Raw genomic sequence first — 24,746 nt, 5'->3', positions numbered from 1 at the left:
TGTCATCCTGTCCACCTTGGTCGCTACCTCTGAAACAGGACCTTCTGATCCAGGGTCCCTTCAAACATCAAAATCTAATTTCTCTGAAGCTGACTGCTTGGAAATTGAACGCTTGATTTTATCAAAACGTGGTTTTTCTGAGTCAGTTATTGATACCTTAATACAGGCTAGGAAGCCTGTTACCAGAAAGATTTACCATAAAATATGGCGCAAATACTTATATTGGTGCGAATCCAAGAGTTACTCATGGAGTAAGGTTAGGATTCCGAGGATATTGTCTTTTCTACAATAAGGTTTAGAAAAGGGTTTATCCGCTAGTTCCTTAAAGGGACAGATTTCAGCTCTGTCCATTCTTTTACACAAACATCTGTCAGAAGTTCCGGACGTTCAAGCTTTTTGTCAGGCTTTAGCTAGGATCAAGCCTGTGTTTAAAACTGTTGCTCCACCATGGAGTTTGAACTTAGTTCTTAATGTTTTACAGGGGGTTCCGTTTGTACCCCTTCATTCCATTGATATCAAGTTGTTATCTTGGAAAGTTCTGTTTTTAATGGCGATTTCCTCGGCTCGAAGAGTCTCTGAGTTATCTGCCTTACATTGTGATTCTCCTTATCTGATTTTTCATTCAGACAAGGTAGTTCTGCGTACTAAACCTGGGTTCCTACCTAAGGTGGTCACTAACAGGAATATCAATCAAGAGATTGTGGTTCCATCTTTGTGTCCTAATCCTTCTTCGAAAAAGGAACGTCTGCTACACAATCTAGATGTAGTCCGTGCCCTGAAATTTTATCTACAGGCAACTAAGGATTTTCGACAAACGTCTTCCCTGTTTGTCGTTTATTCTGGTCAGAGGAGAGGTCAAAAAGCTTCGGCTACCTCTCTCTCTCCTTTTGGCTTCGTAGCATAATACGGTTAGCCTATGAGACTGCTGGACAGCAGCCTCCTGAAAGAATTACAGCACATTCTACTAGAGCTGTGGCTTCCACTTGGGCCTTTAAGAATGAGGCTTCTGTTGAACAGATTTGCAAGGCTGCAACTTGGTCTTCTCTTCATACTTTTTCCAAATTTTACAAATTTGACACACTTGCTTCTTCGGAGGCTGTTTTTGGGAGAGAGGTTCTTCAGGCAGTGGTTCCTTCCGTATAAAGAGCCTGCCTGTCCCTCCCGTCATCCGTGTACTTTAGCTTTGGTATTGGTATCCCATAAGTAATGGATGATCCGTGGACTGGATACACTTAACAAGAGAAAACATAATTTATGCTTACCTGATAAATGTATTTCTCTTGTAGTGTATCCAGTCCACGGCCCGCCCTGTCACTTTAAGGCAGGTAATTTTTCCATTAAACTACAGTCACCACTGCACCCTATGGTTTTCCTTTCTCTGCATGTTTTCGGTCGAATGACTGGTAATGGCAGTTAGGGGAGGAGCTATATAGCAGCTCTGCTGGGTGAATCCTCTTGCACTTCCTGTTGGGGAGGAGTTAATATCCCATAAGTAATGGATGATCCGTGGACTGGATACTCTACAAGAGAAATAAATTTATCAGGTAAGCATAAATTATGTTTTTTCAACCAGTGTGCCGTGAGAGATCCTCAGGTGTGCCGCGGCAGACTGACAACAGTTCGGGGTTGCAAATCACTGAGCTAGAGCAGTTTCTTACACAAAATTCCAATTTTACTTCTATTGTCAAATTTCTTAAATGGATATGAAACCCAAAATCTTTCATGATTCAGATATAGCATGTCCTTTTACACAACTCTCAATTTACTTCAATTAATATATATATAATTTCTTTGTTCTATTGGTAGCAGGAATGCATGTTTAGGAGACAGCCCATTTCTGGAGCACTCTATGGCAGCAGATTTGCAAGATTGTTAAACATTTGCATGAGCACTAGTAGCCAGCACTATTTCCTGTCATGTAGTGCTCTAGATGCCTACCTAGGTATTTCTTCAACAAAGAATATCATCTGAATGAAGCAAATTTGATAAAAGAAAAACATTGGAAACTTTTTTTTTTTTTTTTTTTTTTAATAGTATGCTCTGTCTGAATCACAAGAGAATATTTGGATTTCTTATACCTTTTTTAACTTTCTTAGTATCCTTTTTTTTTTTTTTTTTTTTTTGAAGGGGTGTGTGCTGTGTGTGTAGCATTATATCTCTAATCTATCTTATTATTAATTTTTCTTCTTTCTTCAATGAAGAGGCATGTCATCTCTGCAAGAACCAAGCATCTTTGATATCTTATAGATAGGAGAAAAAAAAAAAAAAAAACGTATCTCACAGAAACCCACGGGGAGAGGATTACACTGTGAATGGATTAATGGAATTAATTTAGCAAAAAAAAAAACAATTGGAGCCATGAATGTGCACTCATGTTGTATAAACTAAATGTTATTTCAGAATGAATATTTTACTTTAATGCATCTCAATTAGAAAACACTTTAGATAGCCCCCCTCCTATACATTTTATTAAAAAAAAAAATTCATTTATCTTTTTGCACTTCTATGGGTGGATAAAAAGCATGCTCTCATGTGATCTATTTTATTGCACTTTTGATTGTATGTATCGTCTTTAGAGCAGAAATGCACTACTGGAGCCAAGCATGGTGAGTCTAACAAGGTATGCGTGCAGCCACTACTCACCAGATAGGTCAGTAGCAGTAATACCCTACTGGTTTCTATCAATGCATGCTTTTCAACAAAGGATAATAGGAGAACAAAGTGAATTTAGTTATAAAAGTAAATTGACGGCCTGTTTGAGGGCCTATCTGTGAACCATGATTTCATTTTGACTATGTTTCTTTAATGCAATCTCCTAAATTGCTTGTTCTATAGCCTGACCCCATGTGGAAAAGGCAGCGTAGAAGCTGGATGGGCCATCTAGTGTACCTTTTCTATCTAAACTATAGACGTAATCCTGAGGATATCCTTATTCATATTCCTGTCTTGCATTTCTGTAAAAGTGGTTATGCACATTATTTATGTACCTGCTACCCTCCAAATTTTAATGTATCCTCCTGTTCTGGTATTAGGTTTTTTTTTTCGTTTTTTTTTTTTTAATGCATTCTTCTAGAATGTCCCTTCATGAAGCAGAGGATAAAACCTTTCACATACAAAGGCTCGTTAGCTGACTCGTTTTTATTCTAATCCGTTCTTCTCCTTTTGAGTTTAACACATTCAAAGAGGCTAGACCACAAAATCCAGCTAAGGGGCCACAAGCATTGGCGTGATCAAGCAGGACAATGCCAGTCAGGAGTGCTACACTGTGAAACAGTATGACAATGTCTGTATCTGACATCTACATGCAACTAGCACTCCTGATTGGTATTGTCCTGCAAGCCTGTAGTCCAGAAGGCCTGGCTGTTCAAGCTTGGACACGGTTTCCCCAAGCAGACCTCTATGGTATGTGTGGTCTCTACCTGGGCAGGCAACACAGGAGCTTGGTTAGCTTTTCTTGTGGTTATATTGGTAGAGAAGAAAAAACTGCACTGGGGTGGCCATTGGATATATAATTATGCATTTATTTTTAGTACCTGTCTTTACTGTCCCTCTAAAGAATACTACTTTTTACTTTTAGTTTTATACTTGGCTTTGTTTGCTAGATTATGTATGTGATAGAGATCCTATATTACTAATTTTTGTGTTACTGTAATATCTTGTTTTGGGATATCTATCTAAATTATGAGATACTGAGTATACCACAAAAGGGGAACATTTTACTAATTTGGAATAGTATAGCATCATGCTTATCAATGAAGGCCCATTTGGCACCAGTATAAGCTTTTAAAATATATGTTAAAGTATTATGGCCATAAATGGTGGCTCATGATTTAATATTTATACATCTGCGCGCCCCCCCCCCCCCCATAAAAGCAGCTAGTCTTTGTTGGTGTTGAACCAAGATAAGGGAATATTCTATGTTTTAATAACTGATAAATTGCATTCTAAATTATTTTATTTTTCCCCCTCTACACATTAGGGAATAATTGACTTGACCCATATTGACTCTTGGATGGGAGAACTGTCAGAGTCAGTCTCTGATATTATCGATCTGACTAGTACTGAGGATAATGGAATAACTTTTCCTGAGATTTCATCTAATCAGGGGTGCTTTTTCATAGCTGAGAAGAAGATCAAACCGGAATATCAGTTTAATGGCTATGTAAAAAATACAGAAGGTGCATGCTGGTCATGCCCCACTCTTTTAGATAAAGTCAATGAGGACTCTTCTTATCGAGACAAGACAGCTGAAATCAGCAGGACTATTATCAGCAGGGACATGGGCTCCTTGGAGGATGCTAGAAATTGTGTTTTGGACCAATTAGCTTTGCCTAAAAGAAGAGATGACTCGCTTACATGTAAAATGAACAGGGATATGGTTTTAGAGAGCCCCCTGGTCTTATCAAATTCCCACTGGCAAACTGCATCACATAACAAAATTTCTAGCCTGGACTATAATAATGATAATTTGGATATGTCATTGAAATCGGTTCCAACATCTTCACCATCATCAATAACAGACACAAAGGGCAATGCAATCAAACCGGAATCCATTTTTGAAACTGCCTCATCCAAGAAGGCCTGGCTATTCAAGCTTAGACACTTCAGATATCACCCTGTCAATCACCTCTTCTTCAGTAGGTTAAAACCAGAAGATGGAGAGAAGGTAATGTGTGTAGCATGTATTTGTATTGTGTGCAGATTCTTGCAATTATTTATTTGAAAATAATTACCTGAAAATTTACCTGAAAAACTTATAATATTTTATTTTTTTTATCACAGAAGCAAATCCAGCAGGTGTATTCCCCATGTAATTAAATTGTGAATCAAAGTAGTATTGATTTGTGACGCAAAAATGAATGTTTGTGCTGGTTTACTTTTGGAGATATTGCACATTATATTCTTTCTCAATCTCCACCCACTTTGCACGCAATGTAATTAACTTGTAAATGAAAATGTAACATTCATTTGTGTGCCAAAATAATTTGCCAATTTGGTTTTGGAGATATGATGCATTTGATTTTTAGCCTATGTGACCTCAATCTTTTCCCCCATGTGAATAAAAAGATACCATTTATTTGTGCTGACTTGTGCCACAAAAATGGTTTGTACCCATTTGGATTTGGAGATCTTACACATTATGTTTTAAGCCATGTGACTTCATTCTCCACCCACTGTGGCACCCCATGTAATTTGTAAATGAAAATATACCATTCGTCTGTGCCTCGTTTAGGCCATATTGATCTTAACTTGCTCAGTTAACTGGTGGCTAACAAGGGCCAATTTTCTTGGATAACCCACATCTTTGTGTGTGTGTGTGTTTTTTTTTTTATTTTATTTTTTTTATTCAGTGTATGTTCAACAGAACAGTCTATTTTGCAACAATATTTTTTTGAGTTTCTGCTAAGCAAAGATATTGTGGAAGATATACAACCAATAAAGTCGAGAAACAAGTTATTAAAGCTAAAATTGAACAATAAAGACAGTAGGTGGCCCATTATTCAGAAAGTTAATTACTGTTGTTGTTGTAGCAGTTTCTAATAAGTTTTATCCCATATATTGAAAAAGTGTAATCGCTTCAGGCCAGGGGGTCTATTTATGAAGCAGCAGATGCTGCCTCAGACCCACTCCGCTCCAGTTCCGGCGGAAGTTAAGAAGCAGCGGTCCTAAGACCTCTGATCCTTAACTCATCTGCCACCTCTGAGATGGCAGACAGCAATCTACCCAATCGGATACGATCGGGCTGATTGACGCCCCCTGCTAGCGGCCGATTGGCCACAAATCTGAAGGGAGTGGTATTGCACCAGCAGTTCAAAAGAACAGCTGGTGCAATGATAAATGCCGACAGCATATGCTGTTGGCATTTATCAATGTGCGGCGGACATGATCCACTATATCGGATCATGTCCATCCGCACATTAATAAATGGACCCCCTGGACTCTAGGTATCCAGTACAGAGAACCTACTGAAGGGATATTAAGATATGAGTCAATTGAGACCCAGGCTTTGTTTTGTGTTTCTGTGTTAGTCGAGAGTTCTCTAAAGCAGTGGCTTTATAGTATGTTTCTATTTTGGGTAATCCTAGTCCTCCTGATCTGAGCGGTCAATACATTGTCTTATCTATACTGGGTTTTATAGTACCCGATATGTATGAATTTAAAGTTTGTAGAATGTGTTGAAGGAAAGTGTTAGGGTTTTGGGGACTGTCTGGAGTATGCATAAGATTGTCAAGAATGTTAACTTGAGTCTGAATTCTCCCCCCACCAAGAGAATGGTTTGTGTGACCAGAGAGGTTGCGTTGTATATTGTGTAGCGCTGTTCTGTAGTTAAAGTTAAAAAAAAAAATTGGTTTAGGGGAGAGGGATAATCCTGGATATTTTAGTGCATCTGTCTGTTTGTAAGGGCATAATGCTTTCAAGGCAGACAATTCTGTGGATGTGAGGATGATGTTTAGAATTTCAGATTTGAGGCAATTGATGAGAAAATTGGAGTACCTGCCAAAGTGCTCTTCTTTTTTTTTTTTTTTTTTTTTTATGCTTCCGGAATATATGTATTAGATGATGTCAAGGATAGGAGTATGTCATCTCTGAATAGGGAAACTTTGTTAAAAATAATTTCTACCTAATTGTATACCAGTTATGAGTTTTGTCGTATATATGTCTCTAGTGTTTCTTTAACAAGGATAAATGGTAAAGGGTGATAGAGAGCATTCCTGTCTCGTGCCGTTACTAATGGGTAAAGTTGTCTGATAATAGTCCGTTGACCTGTGTGTGATTTGTATAGGTGTTTATGTTTAAGCCGGAGTTTACCAAACCTGAACTTTTTTTTTTTTTTTTTATGTGGCAAAGAGGAAATCCCAGTTAATGCAATCAAAAGCCTTTTCGGCATTTGACAGCATTACTAGCTTTATATTCTTGACTTTAGCATGTTCAATAAGTTGTAGAGCCCTTATTGTATTGTCTCTAGCCTCTGTTTGGGACAAAACCCACTTGATTTATGTGGACTAGGTCTGGTAGTACTGTATTTATACGGTTGGAGAAGATTTTTACGAAGATTGTGAGGTCATTGTTAAGGGAAAAAGATGGGTCGGTAATTTTCTGGAAGTTTGTGAGATTTCTCAGGTTTGGGGGGGGACAGAAATATGAGCCTCTAGGGTCAGGGAAAGGAAGGTCACATGTTAGTTTATAGATTGGAACAGGGTTTCAAGTTGGGGTGCTAGAATATCTTCAAAAGTTTTGTAATACTTGTTATGACAGTCTGTTGGTGCCTAACCTACTTCCTTTTTTTTTTTTTTTTTTCCCCCTTAGGGCAGTTTGGATATTGTAACAAGCACTTCTTGTAGAGTTATGGGTGCTTCTAACTAAAGTCTCTATTTGTTGGGGTAGGCGTGGTATGTGTAGTTCTGAGAGATATTTAAGGATGGGGATCATTCTGTACTGGAAGATTGTATAGGTGTTCATAGTAGTCAAGCTCTAGCCAATTCATAAAGGTATTTCTTTCATGTAATTAGCAAGAGTCCATGAGCTAGTGACGTATGGGATATACATTCCTACCAGGAGGGGCAAAGTTTCCCAAACCTCAAAATGCCTATAAATACACCCCTCACCACACCCACAATTCAGTTTTACAAACTTTGCCTCCGATGGAGGTGGTGAAGTAAGTTTGTGCTAGATTCTACGTTGATATGCGCTCCGCAGCAAGTTGGAGCCCGGTTTTCCTCTCAGCGTGCAGTGAATGTCAGAGGGATGTGAGGAGAGTATTGCCTATTTGAATGCAGTGATCTCCTTCTACGGGGTCTATTTCATAGGTTCTCTGTTATCGGTCGTAGAGATTCATCTCTTACCTCCCTTTTCAGATCGACGATATACTCTTATATATACCATTACCTCTGCTGATTCTCGTTTCAGTACTGGTTTGGCTTTCTACAAACATGTAGATGAGTGTCCTGGGGTAAGTAAATCTTATTTTCTGTGACACTCTAAGCTATGGTTGGGCACTTTGTTTATAAAGTTCTAAATATATGTATTCAAACATTTATTTGCCTTGACTCAGAATGTTCAACTTTCCTTATTTTCAGACAGTCAGTTTCATATTTGGGATAATGCATTTGATTTAATCATTTTTTCTTACCTTCAAAAATTTGACTCTTCCCTGTGGGCTGTTAGGCTCGCGGGGGCTGAAAATGCTTCATTTTATTGCGTCATTCTTGGCGCGGACTTTTTTGGCGCAAAAAATCGTTTCCGTTTCCGGCGTCATACGTGTCGCCGGAAGTTGCGTCATTTTTTGACGTTATTTTGCGCCAAAAATGTCGGCGTTCCGGATGTGGCGTCATTTTGGCGCCAAAAAGCATTTAGGCGCCAAATAATGTGGGCGTCTTATTGGCGCGAAAAATATGGGCGTCGCTTTTGTCTCCACATTATTTAAGTCTCATTTTTCATTGCTTCTGGTTGCTAGAAGCTTGTTCTTTGGCATTTTTTCCCATTCCTGAAACTGTCATTTAAGGAATTTGATCAATTTTGCTTTATATATATGTTGTTTTTTCTCTTACATATTGCAAGATATCTCACGTTGCATCTGAGTCAGAAGATACTACAGGAAAATCGCTGTCTAGTGCTGGATCTACCAAAGCTAAGTGTATCTGCTGTAAACTTTTGGTAGCTATTCCTCCAGCTGTTGTTTGTATTGATTGTCATGACAAACTTGTTAAAGCAGATAATATTTCCTTTAGTAAAGTACCATTGCCTGTTGCAGTTCCTTCAACATCTAAGGTGCAGAATGTTCCTGATAATATAAGAGATTTTGTTTCTGAATCCATAAAGAAGGCTATGTCTGTTATTTCTCCTTCTAGTAAACGTAAAAAATCTTTTAAAACTTCTCTCCCTACAGATGAATTTTTAAATGAACATCATCATTCTGATTCTGATGACTCTTCTGGTTCAGAGGATTCTGTCTCAGAGGTTGATGCTGATAAATCTTCATATTTATTTAAAATGGAATTTATTCGTTCTTTACTTAAAGAAGTACTAATTGCTTTAGAAATAGAGGATTCTGGTCCTCTTGATACTAATTCTAAACGTTTAGATAAGGTATTTAAAGCTCCTGTGGTTATTCCAGAAGTTTTTCCTGTTCCTAATGCTATTTCTGCAGTAATTTCCAAAGAATGGGATAAATTGGGTAATTCATTTACTCCTTCTAAACGTTTTAAGCGATTATATCCTGTGCCGTCTGACAGATTAGAATTTTGGGACAAAATCCCTAAAGTTGATGGGGCTATTTCTACCCTTGCTAAACGTACTACTATTCCTACGTCAGATGGTACTTCGTTTAAGGATCCTTTAGATAGGAAAATTGAATCCTTTCTAAGAAAAGCTTATCTGTGTTCAGGTAATCTTCTTAGACCTGCTATATCTTTGGCTGATGTTGCTGCAGCTTCAACTTTCTGTTTGGAAACTTTAGCGCAACAAGTAACACATCATGATTCTCATGATATTATTATTCTTCTACAGCATGCTAATAATTTTATCTGTGATGCCATTTTTGATATTATCAGAGTTGATGTCAGGTTTATGTCTCTAGCTATTTTAGCTAGAAGAGCTTTATGGCTTAAAACTTGGAATGCTGATATGGCTTCTAAATCAACTTTACTTTCCATTTCTTTCCAGGGTAACAAATTATTTGGTTCTCAGTTGGATTCCATTATTTCAACTGTTACTGGTGGGAAAGGAACTTTTTTACCACAGGATAAAAAATCTAAAGGTAAAAGCAGGGCTAATAATCGTTTTCGTTCCTTTCGTTTCAACAAAGAACAAAAGCCTGATCCTTCATCCTCAGGAGCAGTTTCAGTTTGGAAACCATCTCCAGTCTGGAATAAATCCAAGCCAGCTAGAAAGGCAAAGCCTGCTTCTAAGTCCACATGAAGGTGCGGCCCTCATTCCAGCTCAGCTGGTAGGGGGCAGGTTACATTTTTTCAAGGAAATTTGGATCAATTCTGTTCACAATCTTTGGATTCAGAGCATTGTTTCAGAAGGGTACAGAATTGGTTTCAAGATGAGACCTCCTGCAAAGAGATTTTTTCTTTCCCGTGTCCCAGTAAATCCAGTAGAAGCTCAAGCATTTCTGAATTGTGTTTCAGATCTAGAGTTGACTGGAGTAATTATGCCAGTTCCAGTTCCGGAACAGGGGATGGGGTTTTATTCAAATCTCTTCATTGTACCAAAGAAGGAGAATTCCTTCAGACCAGTTCTGGATCTAAAAATATTGAATCGTTATGTAAGAATACCAACGTTCAAGATGGTAACTGTAAGGACTATCTTGCCTTTTGTTCAGCAAGGGAATTATATGTCTACAATAGATTTACAGGATGCATATCTGCATATTCCGATTCATCCAGATCATTATCAGTTCCTGAGATTCTCTTTTCTGGACAAGCATTACCAGTTTGTGGCTCTGCCGTTTGGCCTAGCTACAGCTCCAAGAATTTTTACAAAGGTTCTCGGTGCCCTTCTGTCTGTAATCAGAGAACAGGGTATTGTGGTATTTCCTTATTTGGACGATATCTTGGTACTTGCTCAGTCTTTACATTTAGCAGAATCTCATACGAATCGACTTGTGGTGTTTCTTCAAGATCATGGTTGGAGGATCAATTTACCAAAAAGTTCTTTGATTCCTCAGACAAGGGTAACCTTTCTGGGTTTCCAGATGGATTCAGTGTCCATGACTCTGTCTTTAACAGACAAGAGGCGTCTAAAATTGATTGCAGCTTGTCGAAACCTTCAGTCACAATCATTCCCTTCGGTAGCCTTATGCATGGAAATTCTAGGTCTTATGACTGCTGCATCGGACGCGATCCCCTTTGCTCGTTTTCACATGCGACCTCTTCAGCTCTGTATGCTGAAGCAATGGTGCAAGGATTACACAAAGATATCTCAATTAATATCTTTAAAACCGATTGTTCGACACTCTCTAACATGGTGGACAGATCACCATCGTTTAATTCAGGGGGCTTCTTTTGTGCTTCCGACCTGGACTGTAATTTCAACAGATGCAAGTCTCACAGGTTGGGGAGCTGTGTGGGGATCTCTGACGGCACAAGGAGTTTGGGAATCTCAGGAGGTGAGATTACCGATCAATATTTTGGAACTCCGTGCAATTTTCAGAGCTCTTCAGTTTTGGCCTCTTCTGAAGAGAGAATCGTTCATTTGTTTTCAAACAGACAATTACACAACTGTGGCATACATCAATCGTCAAGGAGGGACTCACAGTCCTCTGGCTATGAAAGAAGTATCTCGAATTTTGGTTTGGGCGGAATCCAGCTCCTGTCTAATCTCTGCGGTTCATATCCCAGGTATAGACAATTGGGAAGCGGATTATCTCAGTCGCCAAACGTTGCATCCGGGCGAATGGTCTCTTCACACAGAGGTATTTCTTCAGATTGTTCAAATGTGGGAACTTCCAGAAATAGATCTGATGGCGTCCCATCTAAACAAGAAACTTCCCAGGTATCTGTCCAGATCCCGGGATCCTCAGGCGGAGGCAGTGGATGCATTATCACTTCCTTGGAAGTATCATCCTGCCTATATTTTTCCGCCTCTAGTTCTTCTTCCAAGAGTAATCTCCAAGATTCTGAAGGAATGCTCGTTTGTTCTGCTGGTAGCTCTGGCATGGCCTCACAGGTTTTGGTATGCGGATCTTGTCCGGATGGCCTCTTGCCAACCGTGGACTCTTCCGTTAAGACCAGACCTTCTGTCACAAGGTCCTTTTTTCCATCAGGATCTGAAATCCTTAAATTTATAGGTATGGAGTTTGAACGCTTGATTCTTGGTCAAAGAGGTTTCTCTGACTCTGTGATTAATACTATGTTACAGGCTCGTAAATCTGTATCTCGAGAGATATATTATAGAGTCTGGAAGACTTATATTTCTTGGTGTCTTTCTCATCATTTTTCTTGGCATTCTTTTAGAATACCGAGAATTTTAGTTTCTTCAGGATGGTTTAGATAAGGGTTTGTCCGCAAGTTCTTTGAAAGGACAAATCTCTGCTCTTTCTGTTCTTTTTCACAGAAAGATTGCTATTCTTCCTGATATTCATTGTTTTGTACAAGCTTTGGTTCGTATAAAACCTGTTATTAAGTCAATTTCTCCTCCTTGGAGTTTGAATTTGGTTCTGGGAGCTCTTCAAGCTCCTCCGTTTGAACCTATGCATTCATTGGACATTAAATTACTTTCTTGGAAAGTTTTGTTCCTTTTGGCCATCTCTTCTGCCAGAAGAGTTTCTGAATTATCTGCTCTTTCTTGTGAGTCTCCTTTTCTGATTTTTCATCAGGATAAGGCGGTGTTGCGAACTTCTTTTGAATTTTTACCTAAAGTTGTGAATTCCAACAACATTAGTAGAGAAATTGTGGTTCCTTCATTATGTCCTAATCCTAAGAATTCTAAGGAGAAATCGTTGCATTCTTTGGATGTTGTTAGAGCTTTGAAATATTATGTTGAAGCTACGAAATCTTTCCGTAAGACTTCTAGTTTATTTGTTATCTTTTCCGGTTCTAGAAAAGGCCAGAAAGCTTCTGCCATTTCTTTGGCATCTTGGTTGAAATCTTTAATTCATCTTGCCTATGTTGAGTCGGGTAAAACTCTGCCTCAAAGAATTACAGCTCATTCTACTAGGTCAGTTTCTACTTCCTGGGCGTTTAGGAATGAAGCTTCGGTTGACCAGATTTGCAAAGCAGCAACTTGGTCCTCTTTGCATACTTTTACTAAATTCTACCATTTTGATGTATTTTCTTCTTCTGAAGCAGTTTTTGGTAGAAAAGTACTTCAGGCAGCGGTTTCAGTTTGAATCTTCGGCTTATGTTTTTCGTTAAACTTTATTTTTGGGTGTGGATTATTTTCAGCAGGAATTGGCTGTCTTTATTTTATCCCTCCCTCTCTAGTGACTCTTGTGTGGAAAGATCCACATCTTGGGTAGTCATTATCCCATACGTCACTAGCTCATGGACTCTTGCTAATTACATGAAAGAAAACATAATTTATGTAAGAACTTACCTTATAAATTCATTTCTTTCATATTAGCAAGAGTCCATGAGGCCCGCCCTTTTTTTGTGGTGGTTATGATTTTTGTATAAAGCACAATTATTCCAATTCCTTATTTTATATGCTTTCGCACTTTTTTATCACCCCACTTCTTGGCTATTCGTTAAACTGAATTGTGGGTGTGGTGAGGGGTGTATTTATAGGCATTTTGAGGTTTGGGAAACTTTGCCCCTCCTGGTAGGAATGTATATCCCATACGTCACTAGCTCATGGACTCTTGCTAATATGAAAGAAATGAATTTATCAGGTAAGTTCTTACATAAATTATGTTTTTATGTCTTTTAGGCCTCCTTTGATCATTTTCCCTACTTGGGGAGAGGAAAGGTTAGAAGTCTTAAGTTAGCAGGGATTTTATGTCTGCTTTGGTTAGGGGGGTGGAGTCGTCACTTGGGGATAGGAAGGTAGGGGATAATGCAGAATCATTAATTTCCGCAGGAGTTTAGGGCCAGGAGTGCTGTTTAACTTGCCTTGGTTTTGAGATTTAGTAGATCTGGAAGCCATGACATGTTTGTGAGGTGGCACAGAACTGTCAACACAGTGTGTTCACCTGCTATCAGATGTGGACTCTAAAAGAGAGGACCAGAGGTATCTGCTGGTTATTCGTCTCCCAGAGAAGGGTATTTAGCAGTCCAGCCTATTAGGGCAGTTGTCTTGTTGATACAAGGCCAGAGATGAGTTATGACAGAGGAATCGTGGCCAGAGGTGTCTTCTGGGTAATCATCCCCCAGGGAAAGGTGGTCAACAGTCTAGCCCAGATAGGGCAGTTGTCTTGGCAGATGAGGTGTGGCAGAGGATTCAGGGTCTTGTGGGGGGGCGTTAGAGGCGTAGTTATTGTATTGAGAGGCTTAGAAGTGTCCCTTCTGTTTTCTAGAGAGCCTCCTTTTTGTGTGTGAGGTTGTCCCTGTGTTCTAGATCAGGCTGGGCGCTAGCTGAGTTGTCAGATGGCTGTCTCGGGTTGGGGTCTAAATCTGGCTTTTGATCTCCTTGTTAGCTGTAAGTGTGGCCTTTTATGAAGCGGCTTGTAGGTCCTAAGTATGGCTGCCTCTGCAGTCAGGAGGTCTAGTGCAGGGCCACTATGCTGCAGGCGGTTACATTGCTAGTTTACCTGGATCCGGTACCAATTTGGTATGGTCCGGTCTTCCTCCCTTGACCCAGGGTGTCAGCAGGACCCGGAAGTGGTGAGGGTTGAGTATCTGCCTTTATTCGTGGATACCACTCTGCGATTTTCTCCGGTATCCAGCGGGTAAGTTTCAGTGTGACTCCTATTATTTTAATTTTTTTCTACGGGCTGTGTTTAGTGATTAGACCATGACATGTGCGGCAGGTTTAGGGTGTCATCCAAGGTGTTTGAGCAACCATGGGCTGTGTAGCGGCAATATGCAGTCACTGTGCTACCTTTTTGTGTAAAGTAAAGCTGTTATTTTTAGGGTCAAATCTGTTTTAGACCTTCTGATCAGCTGAGCTCTAAGGATGAGCCGCCATCTCATTGCGGAGCTAGTTCCGCCCCCCCCCCCCCCCCAATAGCAGCAAGTCTATTTTAGCCATTGTGTACAGCACAAAAAATGGCATAACCAACATCCTTATTAGTTGCATTATTAATGGAAAATTACTGCTTGTGATAATTATTGTAAGCTAGCACAAATGCGATATTGCTTGATACATTTTTGCATGACATATTGCGCAGTAGACAAAAAAATTTTGCTTGTGCAAAAAAGGTACTTTTCGCAAGTGTGTTATCGATGTAGGCTAGTGCATGTTATCTGAATACTCTATTTTGTAAAAGTTTAGGAATTTTAACTTTTTAAAAATCACTTGTTGCCAGTCATGTGTTCATACAGTGCGTAGTCCTCTAACACGACAAATAGCAACAAATTATCACAAGCACATGTCATTCATGGATAACCCACGTCTGTTAGCAGCAGTGTGTTGTGTGGGGGGTTAATGTTGTGCAAATTGGGGTTAAGGGAGGGGGGAGAAGTTAATATTACCAATAGGGAGTATGAGGCTTAATGGGGCACACATGCATGGTATTATTTTTAATTACATGGGGTAAACTGTTAAAATTGCATATGCAATGTTATATTGTTCATGTCCATTTAGTTGGAAGTATTTCTGATTTCTGGACTTTTAGCAAATGTCATGGCAATAATTCAGTGTGGTATGTTTTCAGTGTAATATTAGTGCAGTTTTTACCTGTGATTACCTTACTCTAAGCCTCTGCAGACTGCCCCCGTATGTCCGTTCTTTTGACACTCTTATTTTAGCAAATCAGTGCTGACTCTTAAAAGAACAGTATACACCAGAATTTTTAGTGTTCAAAAAGAAAGATAATCCCTTTACCCGTTCCCCAGTTTTGCATAACCAACACAGTTATATTAATATACTTTCTCCAACATAGGTGTGTCCGGTCCACGGCGTCATCCTTACTTGTGGGATATTCTCTTCCCCAACAGGAAATGGCAAAGAGCCCAGCAAAGCTGGTCACATGATCCCTCCTAGGCTCCGCCTACCCCAGTCATTCTCTTTGCCGTTGTACAGGCAACATCTCCACGGAGATGGCTTAGAGTTTTTTAGTGTTTAACTGTAGTTTTTATTATTCAATCAAGAGTTTGTTATTTTAAAATAGTGCTGGTATGTACTATTTACTCAGAAACAGAAAAGAGATGAAGATTTCTGTTTGTATGAGGAAAATGATTTTAGCACCGTAACTAAAATCCATGGCTGTTCCACACAGGACTGTTGAGAGCAATTAACTTCAGTTGGGGGAACAGTGTGCAGTCTCTTGCTGCTTGAGGTATGACACATTCTAACAAGACGATGTAATGCTGGAAGCTGTCATTTTTCCCTATGGGATCCGGTAAGCCATGTTTATTACGATGGTAAATAAGGGCTTCATAAGGGCTTATTAAGAATGTAGACTTTTCTGGGCTAAATCGATTCATTTTTAAAACATATTTAGCCTTGAGGAATCATTTTATCTGGGTATATTGATATTATAATATCGGCAGGCACTGTATTAGACACCTTATTTCTCTGGGGCTTTCCCAAAGCATAAGCAGAGCCTCATTTTCGCGCCGGTGTGGCGCACTTGTTTTTGAGAGGCATGGCATGCAGTCGCATGTGAGAGGAGCTCTGATACTTAGAAAAGGCTTTTTGAAGGCGTCATTTGGTATCGTATTCCCCTTTGGGTTTGGTTGGGTCTCAGCAAAGCAGATACCAGGGACTGTAAAGGGGTTAAAGTGTTAAAACGGCTCCGGTTCCGTTATTTTAAGGGTTAAAGCTTCCAAATTTGGTGTGCAATACTTTTAAGGCTTTAAGACACTGTGGTGAAAATTTGGTGAATTTTGTACAATTCCTTCATGTTTTTTCGCAATTGCAGTAATAAAGTGTGTTCAGTTTAAAATTTAAAGTGACAGTAACGGTTTTATTTTAAAACGTTTTTTGTACTTTATTATCAAGTTTATGCCTGTTTAACATGTCTGAACTACCAGATAGACGGTGTTCTGAATGTGGGGAAGCCAGAATTCCTGTTCATTTAAATAAATGTGATTTATGTGATAATGACAATGATGCCCAAGATGATTCCTCAAGTGAGGGGAGTAAGCATGGTACTGCATCATTCCCTCCTTCGTCTACACGAGTCTTGCCCACTCAGGAGGCCCCTAGTACATCTAGCGCGCCAATACTCCTTACTATGCAACAATTAACGGCTGTAATGGATAATTCTGTCAAAAACATTTTAGCCAAAATGAACCCTTGTCAGCGTAAGCGTGGCTGCTCTGTTTTAGTTACTGAAGAGCATGACGACGCTGATATTAATATCTCTGAAGGGCCCCTAACCCAATCCGAGGGGGCCAGGGAGGTTTTGTCTGAGGGAGAAATTACTGATTCAGGGAACATTTCTCAACAGGCTGAACCTGATGTAATTGCATTTAAATTTAAGTTGGAACATCTCCGCATTCTGCTTAAGGAGGTATTATCCACTCTGGATGATTGTGAAAAGTTGGTCATCCCAGAGAAACTATGTAAAATGGACAAGTTCCTAGAGGTGCCGGAGCTCCCAGAAGCTTTTCCTATACCCAAGCGGGTGGCGGACATTGTTAATAAAGAATGGGAAAGGCCCGGTATTCCTTTCGTCCCTCCCCCCATATTTAAAAAATTGTTTCCTATGGTCGACCCCAGAAAGGACTTATGGCAGACAGTCCCCAAGGTCGAGGGAGCGGTTTCTACTTTAAACAAACGCACCACTATACCCATAGAGGATAGTTGTGCTTTCAAAGATCCTATGGATAAAAAATTAGAAGGTTTGCTTAAAAAGATGTTTGTTCAGCAGGGTTACCTTCTACAACCAATTTCATGCATTGTCCCTGTCACTACAGCCGCATGTTTCTGGTTTGATGAGCTGATAAAGGCGCTCGATAGTGATTCTCCTCCTTATGAGGAGATTATGGACAGAATCAATGCTTTCAAATTGGCTAATTCTTTCACCCTAGACGCCACTTTGCAATTGGCTAGGTTAGCGGCTAAGAATTCTGGGTTTGCTATTGTGGCGCGCAGAGCGCTTTGGTTGAAATCTTGGTCGGCTGATGCGTCTTCCAAGAACAAGCTACTAAACATTCCTTTCAAGGGGAAAACGCTGTTTGGCCCTGACTTGAAAGAGATTATCTCGGATATCACTGGGGGTAAGGGCCACGCCCTTCCTCAGGATCGGCCTTTCAAGGCGAAAAATAGACCTAATTTTCGTCCCTTTCGTAAAAACGGACCAGCCCAAAGTGCTATGTCCTCTAAGCAAGAGGGTAATACTTCTCAAGCCAAGCCAGCTTGGAGACCAATGCAAGGCTGGAACAAGGGAAAGCAGGCCAAGAAGCCTGCCACTGCTACCAAGACAGCATGAAATATTAGCCCCCGATCCGGGACCGGATCTGGTGGGGGGCAGACTCTCTCTCTTCGCTCAGGCTTGGGCAAGAGATGTTCTGGATCCTTGGGCGCTAGAAATAGTCTCCCAGGGTTATCTCCTGGAATTCAAGGGACTTCCCCCAAGGGGGGAGGTTCCACAGGTCTCAGTTGTCTTCAGACCACATAAAAAGACAGGCGTTCTTACATTGTGTAGAAGACCTGTTAAAAATGGGAGTGATTCATCCTGTTCCAATAAGAGAACAAGGGATGGGGTTCTACTCCAATCTGTTCATAGTTCCCAAAAAAGAGGGAACGTTCAGACCAATCTTAGATCTCAAGATCTTAAACAAGTTTCTCAAGGTTCCATCTTTCAAGATGGAAACCATTCGAACTATTCTTCCTTCCATCCAGGAGGGTCAATTCATGACCACGGTGGATTTAAAGGATGCGTATCTACATATTCCTATCCACAAGGAACATCATCGGTTCCTAAGGTTTGCATTCCTGGACAAACATTACCAGTTCGTGGCGCTTCCTTTCGGATTAGCCACTGCTCCAAGGATTTTCACAAAGGTACTAGGGTCCCTTCTAGCGGTGCTAAGACCAAGGGGCATTGCAGTAGTACCTTACCTGGACGACATTCTGATTCAAGCGTCGTCCCTTCCTCAAGCAAAGGCTCACACGGACATTGTCCTGGCCTTTCTCAGATCTCACGGCTGGAAAGTGAACGTGGAAAAGAGTTCTCTATCCCCGTCTACAAGGGTTCCCTTCTTGGGAACAATTATAGACTCCTTAGAAATGAGGATCTTTCTAACAGAGGCCAGAAAAACAAAACTTCTAGACTCTTGTCGGATACTTCATTCCGTTCCTCTTCCTTCCATAGCTCAGTGCATGGAAGTGATCGGGTTGATGGTAGCGGCAATGGACATAGTTCCTTTTGCGCGCATTCATCTAAGACCATTACAACTGTGCATGCTCAGTCAGTGGAATGGGGACTATACAGACTTGTCTCCGAAGATACAAGTAAATCACAGGACCAGAGACTCACTCCGTTGGTGGCTGTCCCTGGACAATCTGTCTCAAGGGATGACGTTCCGCAGACCAGAGTGGGTCATTGTCACGACCGACGCCAGTCTGATGGGCTGGGGCGCGGTCTGGGGATCCCTGAAAGCTCAGGGTCTTTGGTCTCGGGAAGAATCTCTTCTACCGATAAATATTCTGGAACTGAGAGCGATATTCAATGCTCTCAAGGCCTGGCCTCGGCTAGCGAGGACCAAGTTCATACGGTTTCAATCAGACAACATGACAACTGTTGCATACATCAACCATCAGGGGGGAACAAGGAGTTCCCTAGCGATGGAAGAAGTGACCAAAATCATTCTATGGGCGGAGTCTCACTCCTGCCACCTGTCTGCTATCCATATCCCAGGAGTGGAAAATTGGGAAGCGGTTTTTCTGAGTCGTCAGACATTGCATCCGGGGGAGTGGGAACTCCATCCGGAAATCTTTGCCCAAGTCACTCACCTGTGGGGCATTCCAGACATGGATCTGATGGCCTCTCGTCAGAACTTCAAAGTTCCTTGCTACGGGGCCAGATCCAGGGATCCCAAGGCGGCTCTAGTGGATGCACTAGTAGCACCTTGGACCTTCAAACTAGCTTATGTGTTCCCGCCATTTCCTCTCATCCCCAGGCTGGTAGCCAGGATCAATCAGGAGAGGGCGTCGGTGATCTTGATAGCTCCTGCGTGGCCACGCAGGACTTGGTATGCAGATCTGGTGAATATGTCATCGGCTCCACCTTGGAAGCTACCTTTGAGACGAGACCTTCTTGTTCAGGGTCCGTTCGAACATCCGAATCTGGTTTCACTCCAGCTGACTGCTTGGAGATTGAACGCTTGATTTTATCGAAGCGAGGATTCTCAGATTCTGTTATCGATACTCTTGTTCAGGCCAGAAAGCCTGTAACTAGAAAGATTTACCACAAAATTTGGAAAAAATATATCTGTTGGTGTGAATCTAAAGGATTCCCTTGGGACAAGGTTAAGATTCCTAGAATTCTATCCTTCCTTCAAGAAGGATTGGAAAAAGGATTATCTGCAAGTTCCCTGAAGGGACAGATTTCTGCCTTGTCGGTATTACTTCACAAAAAGCTGGCAGCTGTGCCAGATGTTCAAGCCTTTGTTCAGGCTCTGGTTAGAATCAAGCCTGTTTACAAACCTTTGACTCCTCCTTGGAGTCTCAATTTAGTTCTTTCAGTTCTTCAGGGGGTTCCGTTTGAACCCTTACATTCCGTTGATATTAAGTTATTATCTTGGAAAGTTTTGTTTTTAGTTGCGATTTCTTCTGCTAGAAGAGTCTCAGAATTATCTGCTCTGCAGTGTTCTCCTCCTTATCTGGTGTTCCATGCAGATAAGGTGGTTTTACGTACTAAACCTGGTTTTCTTCCAAAAGTTGTTTCTAACAAAAACATTAACCAGGAGATTATCGTACCTTCTCTGTGTCCGAAACCAGTTTCAAAGAAGGAACGTTTGTTGCACAATTTGGATGTTGTTCGCGCTCTAAAATTCTATTTAGATGCTACTAAGGATTTTAGACAAACATCTTCCTTGTTTGTTGTTTATTCAGGTAAAAGGAGAGGTCAAAAAGCAACTTCTACCTCTCTCTCTTTTTGGATTAAAAGCATCATCAGATTGGCTTACGAGACTGCCGGACGGCAGCCTCCCGAAAGAATCACAGCTCATTCCACTAGGGCTGTGGCTTCCACATGGGCCTTCAAGAACGAGGCTTCTGTTGATCAGATATGTAGGGCAGCGACTTGGTCTTCACTGCACACTTTTACCAAATTTTACAAGTTTGATACTTTTGCTTCTTCTGAGGCTATTTTTGGGAGAAAGGTTTTGCAAGCCGTGGTGCCTTCCATTTAGGTGACCTGATTTGCTCCCTCCCTTCATCCGTGTCCTAAAGCTTTGGTATTGGTTCCCACAAGTAAGGATGACGCCGTGGACCGGACACACCTATGTTGGAGAAAACAGAATTTATGTTTACCTGATAAATTTCTTTCTCCAACGGTGTGTCCGGTCCACGGCCCGCCCTGGTTTTTTAATCAGGTCTGATAATTTATTTTCTTTAACTACAGTCACCACGGTACCATATGGTTTCTCCTATGCAAATATTCCTCCTTAACGTTGGTCGAATGACTGGGGTAGGCGGAGCCTAGGAGGGATCATGTGACCAGCTTTGCTGGGCTCTTTGCCATTTCCTGTTGGGGAAGAGAATATCCCACAAGTAAGGATGACGCCGTGGACCGGACACACCGTTGGAGAAAGAAATTTATCAGGTAAACATAAATTCTGTTTTTTACCTCTGATTACCTGGTTTCTAAGCCTCTGCAGACTGCCCCTTATTTCGGTTCTTTTGACAGACATGCATTTTAGCCAATCGGTGCTGACTCTTAACATTGTGCTCACTCCCATAATTATTTATCTGACACACATGAACTAGCAGTGTCAAAATGCACTTAGATAAGAGGCAGTCCAATGGCTTAGAAATTAGCATATGAGCCTACCTAGGTTTAGCTTTAAACAAAGAATACCAAGAGAGCTAAGCAAATTTGATAAAAGTAAATTGGAAAGTTGTTTAACCCCTTAGTGACCAGAGCACTTTTCCATTTTCTGTCCGTTTGGGACCAAGGCTATTTTTACATTTTTGCGGTGTTTGTGTTTAGCTGTAATTTTCTTCTTACTCATTTACTGTACCCACACATTATATACCGTTTTTCTCGCCATTAAATGGACTTTCTAAAGATACCATTATTTTCATCATATCTTATAATTTACTATAAAAAAAATGATAAAATATATGGAAAAATGGAAAAAAACACACTTTTTCTAACTTTGACCCCCAAAATCTGTTACATATCTAAAACCACCAAAAAACACCCATGCTAAATAGTTTCTAAATTTTGTCCTGAGTTTAGAAATACCCAATGTTTACATGTTGTTTGCTTTTTTTGCAAGTTATAGGGCCATAAATATAAGTAGCACTTTGCTATTTCCAAACCATTTTTTTCCAAAATTAGCGCTAGTTACATTAGAACACTGATATCTTTCAGGAATCCCTGAATATCCCTTGACATGTATATATTTCTCCAACATAGGTGTGTCCGGTCCACGGCGTCATCCTTACTTGTGGGATATTCTCTTCCCCAACAGGAAATGGCAAAGAGCCCAGCAAAGCTGGTCACATGATCCCTCCTAGGCTCCGCCTACCCCAGTCATTCTCTTTGCCGTTGTACAGGCAACATCTCCACGGAGATGGCTTAGAGTTTTTTAGTGTTTAACTGTAGTTTTTATTATTCAATCAAGAGTTTGTTATTTTAAAATAGTGCTGGTATGTACTATTTACTCTGAAACAGAAAAGAGATGAAGATTTCTGTTTGTAAGAGGAAAATGATTTTAGCAACCATTACTAAAATCGATGGCTGTTCCACACAGGACTGTTGAGAGGAATTAACTTCAGTTGGGGGAACAGTGAGCAGACTTTTGCTGCTTGAGGTATGACACATTCTAACAAGACGATGTAATGCTGGAAGCTGTCATTTTCCCTATGGGATCCGGTAAGCCATTTTTATTACAGAGTAAATAAGGGCTTCACAAGGGCTTGTTAAGACTGTAGACATTTTCTGGGCTAAATCGATTCATATATAAACATATTTAGCCTTGAGGAATCATTTAATCTGTGTATTTTTGTAAAATAATATCGGCAGGCACTGTTTTAGACACCTTATTCTCTAGGGGCTTTCCCTAATCATAGGCAGAGCCTCATTTTCGCGCCGGTATTGCGCACTTGTTTTTGAGAAGCATGACATGCAGTCGCATGTGTGAGGAGCTCTGATACATAAAAAAGACTTTCTGAAGGCGTCATTTGGTATCGTATTCCCCTTTGGGCTTGGTTGGGTCTCAGCAAAGCAGATACCAGGGACTGTAAAGGGGTTAAAGATAAAAACGGCTCCGGTTCTGTTATTTTAAGGCTTTCACCCTAGACGCCACTTTGCAATTGGCTAGGTTAGCGGCGAAAAATTCTGGGTTTGCTATTGTGGCGCGCAGAGCGCTTTGGTTGAAATCTTGGTCAGCGGATGCGTCTTCCAAGAACAAATTGCTTAACATTCCTTTCAAGGGGAAAACGCTGTTTGGCCCTGACTTGAAAGAGATTATCTCTGATATCACTGGGGGTAAGGGCCACGCCCTTCCTCAGGATAGGTCTTTCAAGGCCAAAAATAAACCTAATTTTCGTCCCTTTCGTAGAAACGGACCAGCCCCAAGTGCTACGTCCTCTAAGCAAGAGGGTAATACTTCTCAAGCCAAGCCAGCCTGGAGACCAATGCAAGGCTGGAACAAGGGAAAGCAGGCCAAGAAGCCTGCCACTGCTACCAAGACAGCATGAAATGTTGGCCCCCGATCCGGGACCGGATCTGGTGGGGGGCAGACTCTCTCTCTTCGCTCAGGCTTGGGCAAGAGATGTTCTGGATCCTTGGGCACTAGAAATAGTCTCCCAAGGTTATCTTCTGGAATTCAAGGGGCTTCCCCCAAGGGGGAGGTTCCACAGGTCTCAATTGTCTTCAGACCACATAAAGAGACAGGCATTCTTACATTGTGTAGAAGACCTGTTAAAAATGGGAGTGATTCATCCTGTTCCATTAGGAGAACAAGGGATGGGGTTCTACTCCAATCTGTTCGTAGTTCCCAAAAAAACATAATTTATGCTTACCTGATAAATTCCTTTCTTCTGTTGTGTGATCAGTCCACGGGTCATCATTACTTCTGGGATATAACTCCTCCCCAACAGGAAATGCAAGAGGATTCACCCAGCAGAGCTGCATATAGCTCCTCCCCTCTACGTCAGTCCCAGTCATTCGACCAAGAATCAACGAGAAAGGAGTAACCAAGGGTGAAGTGGTGACTGGAGTATAATTTAAAAGATATTTACCTGCCTTAAAACAGGGCGGGCCGTGGACTGATCACACAACAGAAGAAAGGAATTTATCAGGTAAGCATAAATTATGTTTTCTTCTGTTATGTGTGATCAGTCCACGGGTCATCATTACTTCTGGGATACCAATACCAAAGCAAAAGTACACGGATGACGGGAGGGATAGGCAGGCTCATTATACAGAAGGAACCACTGCCTGAAGAACCTTTCTCCCAAAAATAGCCTCCGAAGAAGCAAAAGTGTCAAATTTGTAAAATTTGGAAAAAGTATGAAGCGAAGACCAAGTTGCAGCCTTGCAAATCTGTTCAACAGAGGCCTCATTCTTAAAGGCCCAAGTGGAAGCCACAGCTCTAGTGGAGTGAGCTGTAATTCTTTCAGGAGGCTGCTGTCCAGCAGTCTCATAGGCTAAACGTATTATGCTACGAAGCCAAAAGGAGAGAGAGGTAGCAGAAGCTTTTTGACCTCTCCTCTGTCCAGAATAAACGACAAACAGGGAAGAAGTTTGGCGAAAATCTTTAGTTGCCTGCAAGTAGAACTTGAGGGCACGAACTACATCCAGATTGTGTAGAAGACGTTCCTTCTTTGAAGAAGGATTTGGACACAAGGATGGAACAACAATCTCTTGATTGATATTCCTGTTAGTGACTACCTTAGGTAAGAACCCAGGTTTAGTACGCAGAACTACCTTGTCTGAGTGAAAAATCAGATAAGGAGAATCACAATGTAAGGCTGATAACTCAGAGACTCTTCGAGCCGAGGAAATAGCCATTATA

The 24,746-nt window shown here is 40.9% G+C and overlaps 1 protein-coding gene across 2 annotated transcripts in view; it reads left to right on the top strand.

The window, feature by feature from the left end:
• The window catches only part of SIMC1 (SUMO interacting motifs containing 1), a 245,293-nt gene that overhangs the window by 18,228 nt on the left and 202,319 nt on the right, over positions 1-24,746 (top strand). Inside the window, exon 2 of one of the 2 annotated variants that reach the window (XM_053717079.1) lies at positions 3,980-4,666. The exons of the other annotated variant lie outside the window; for it this stretch is intronic. Within the exon in view, the coding sequence (XP_053573054.1) occupies positions 3,980-4,666 (687 nt within the window). The remainder of the gene's footprint in view (positions 1-3,979; positions 4,667-24,746) is intronic. 2 annotated transcript variants of the gene reach the window in all.

The sequence above is a fragment of the Bombina bombina genome, chromosome 6, assembly GCF_027579735.1.
Source record: "Bombina bombina isolate aBomBom1 chromosome 6, aBomBom1.pri, whole genome shotgun sequence".
In the NCBI taxonomy this organism is placed as follows: Eukaryota; Metazoa; Chordata; class Amphibia; order Anura; family Bombinatoridae; genus Bombina; species Bombina bombina.
Note: the sequence above shows the minus strand (reverse complement) of the source record. Positions and strands in the feature narration are given on the sequence as shown.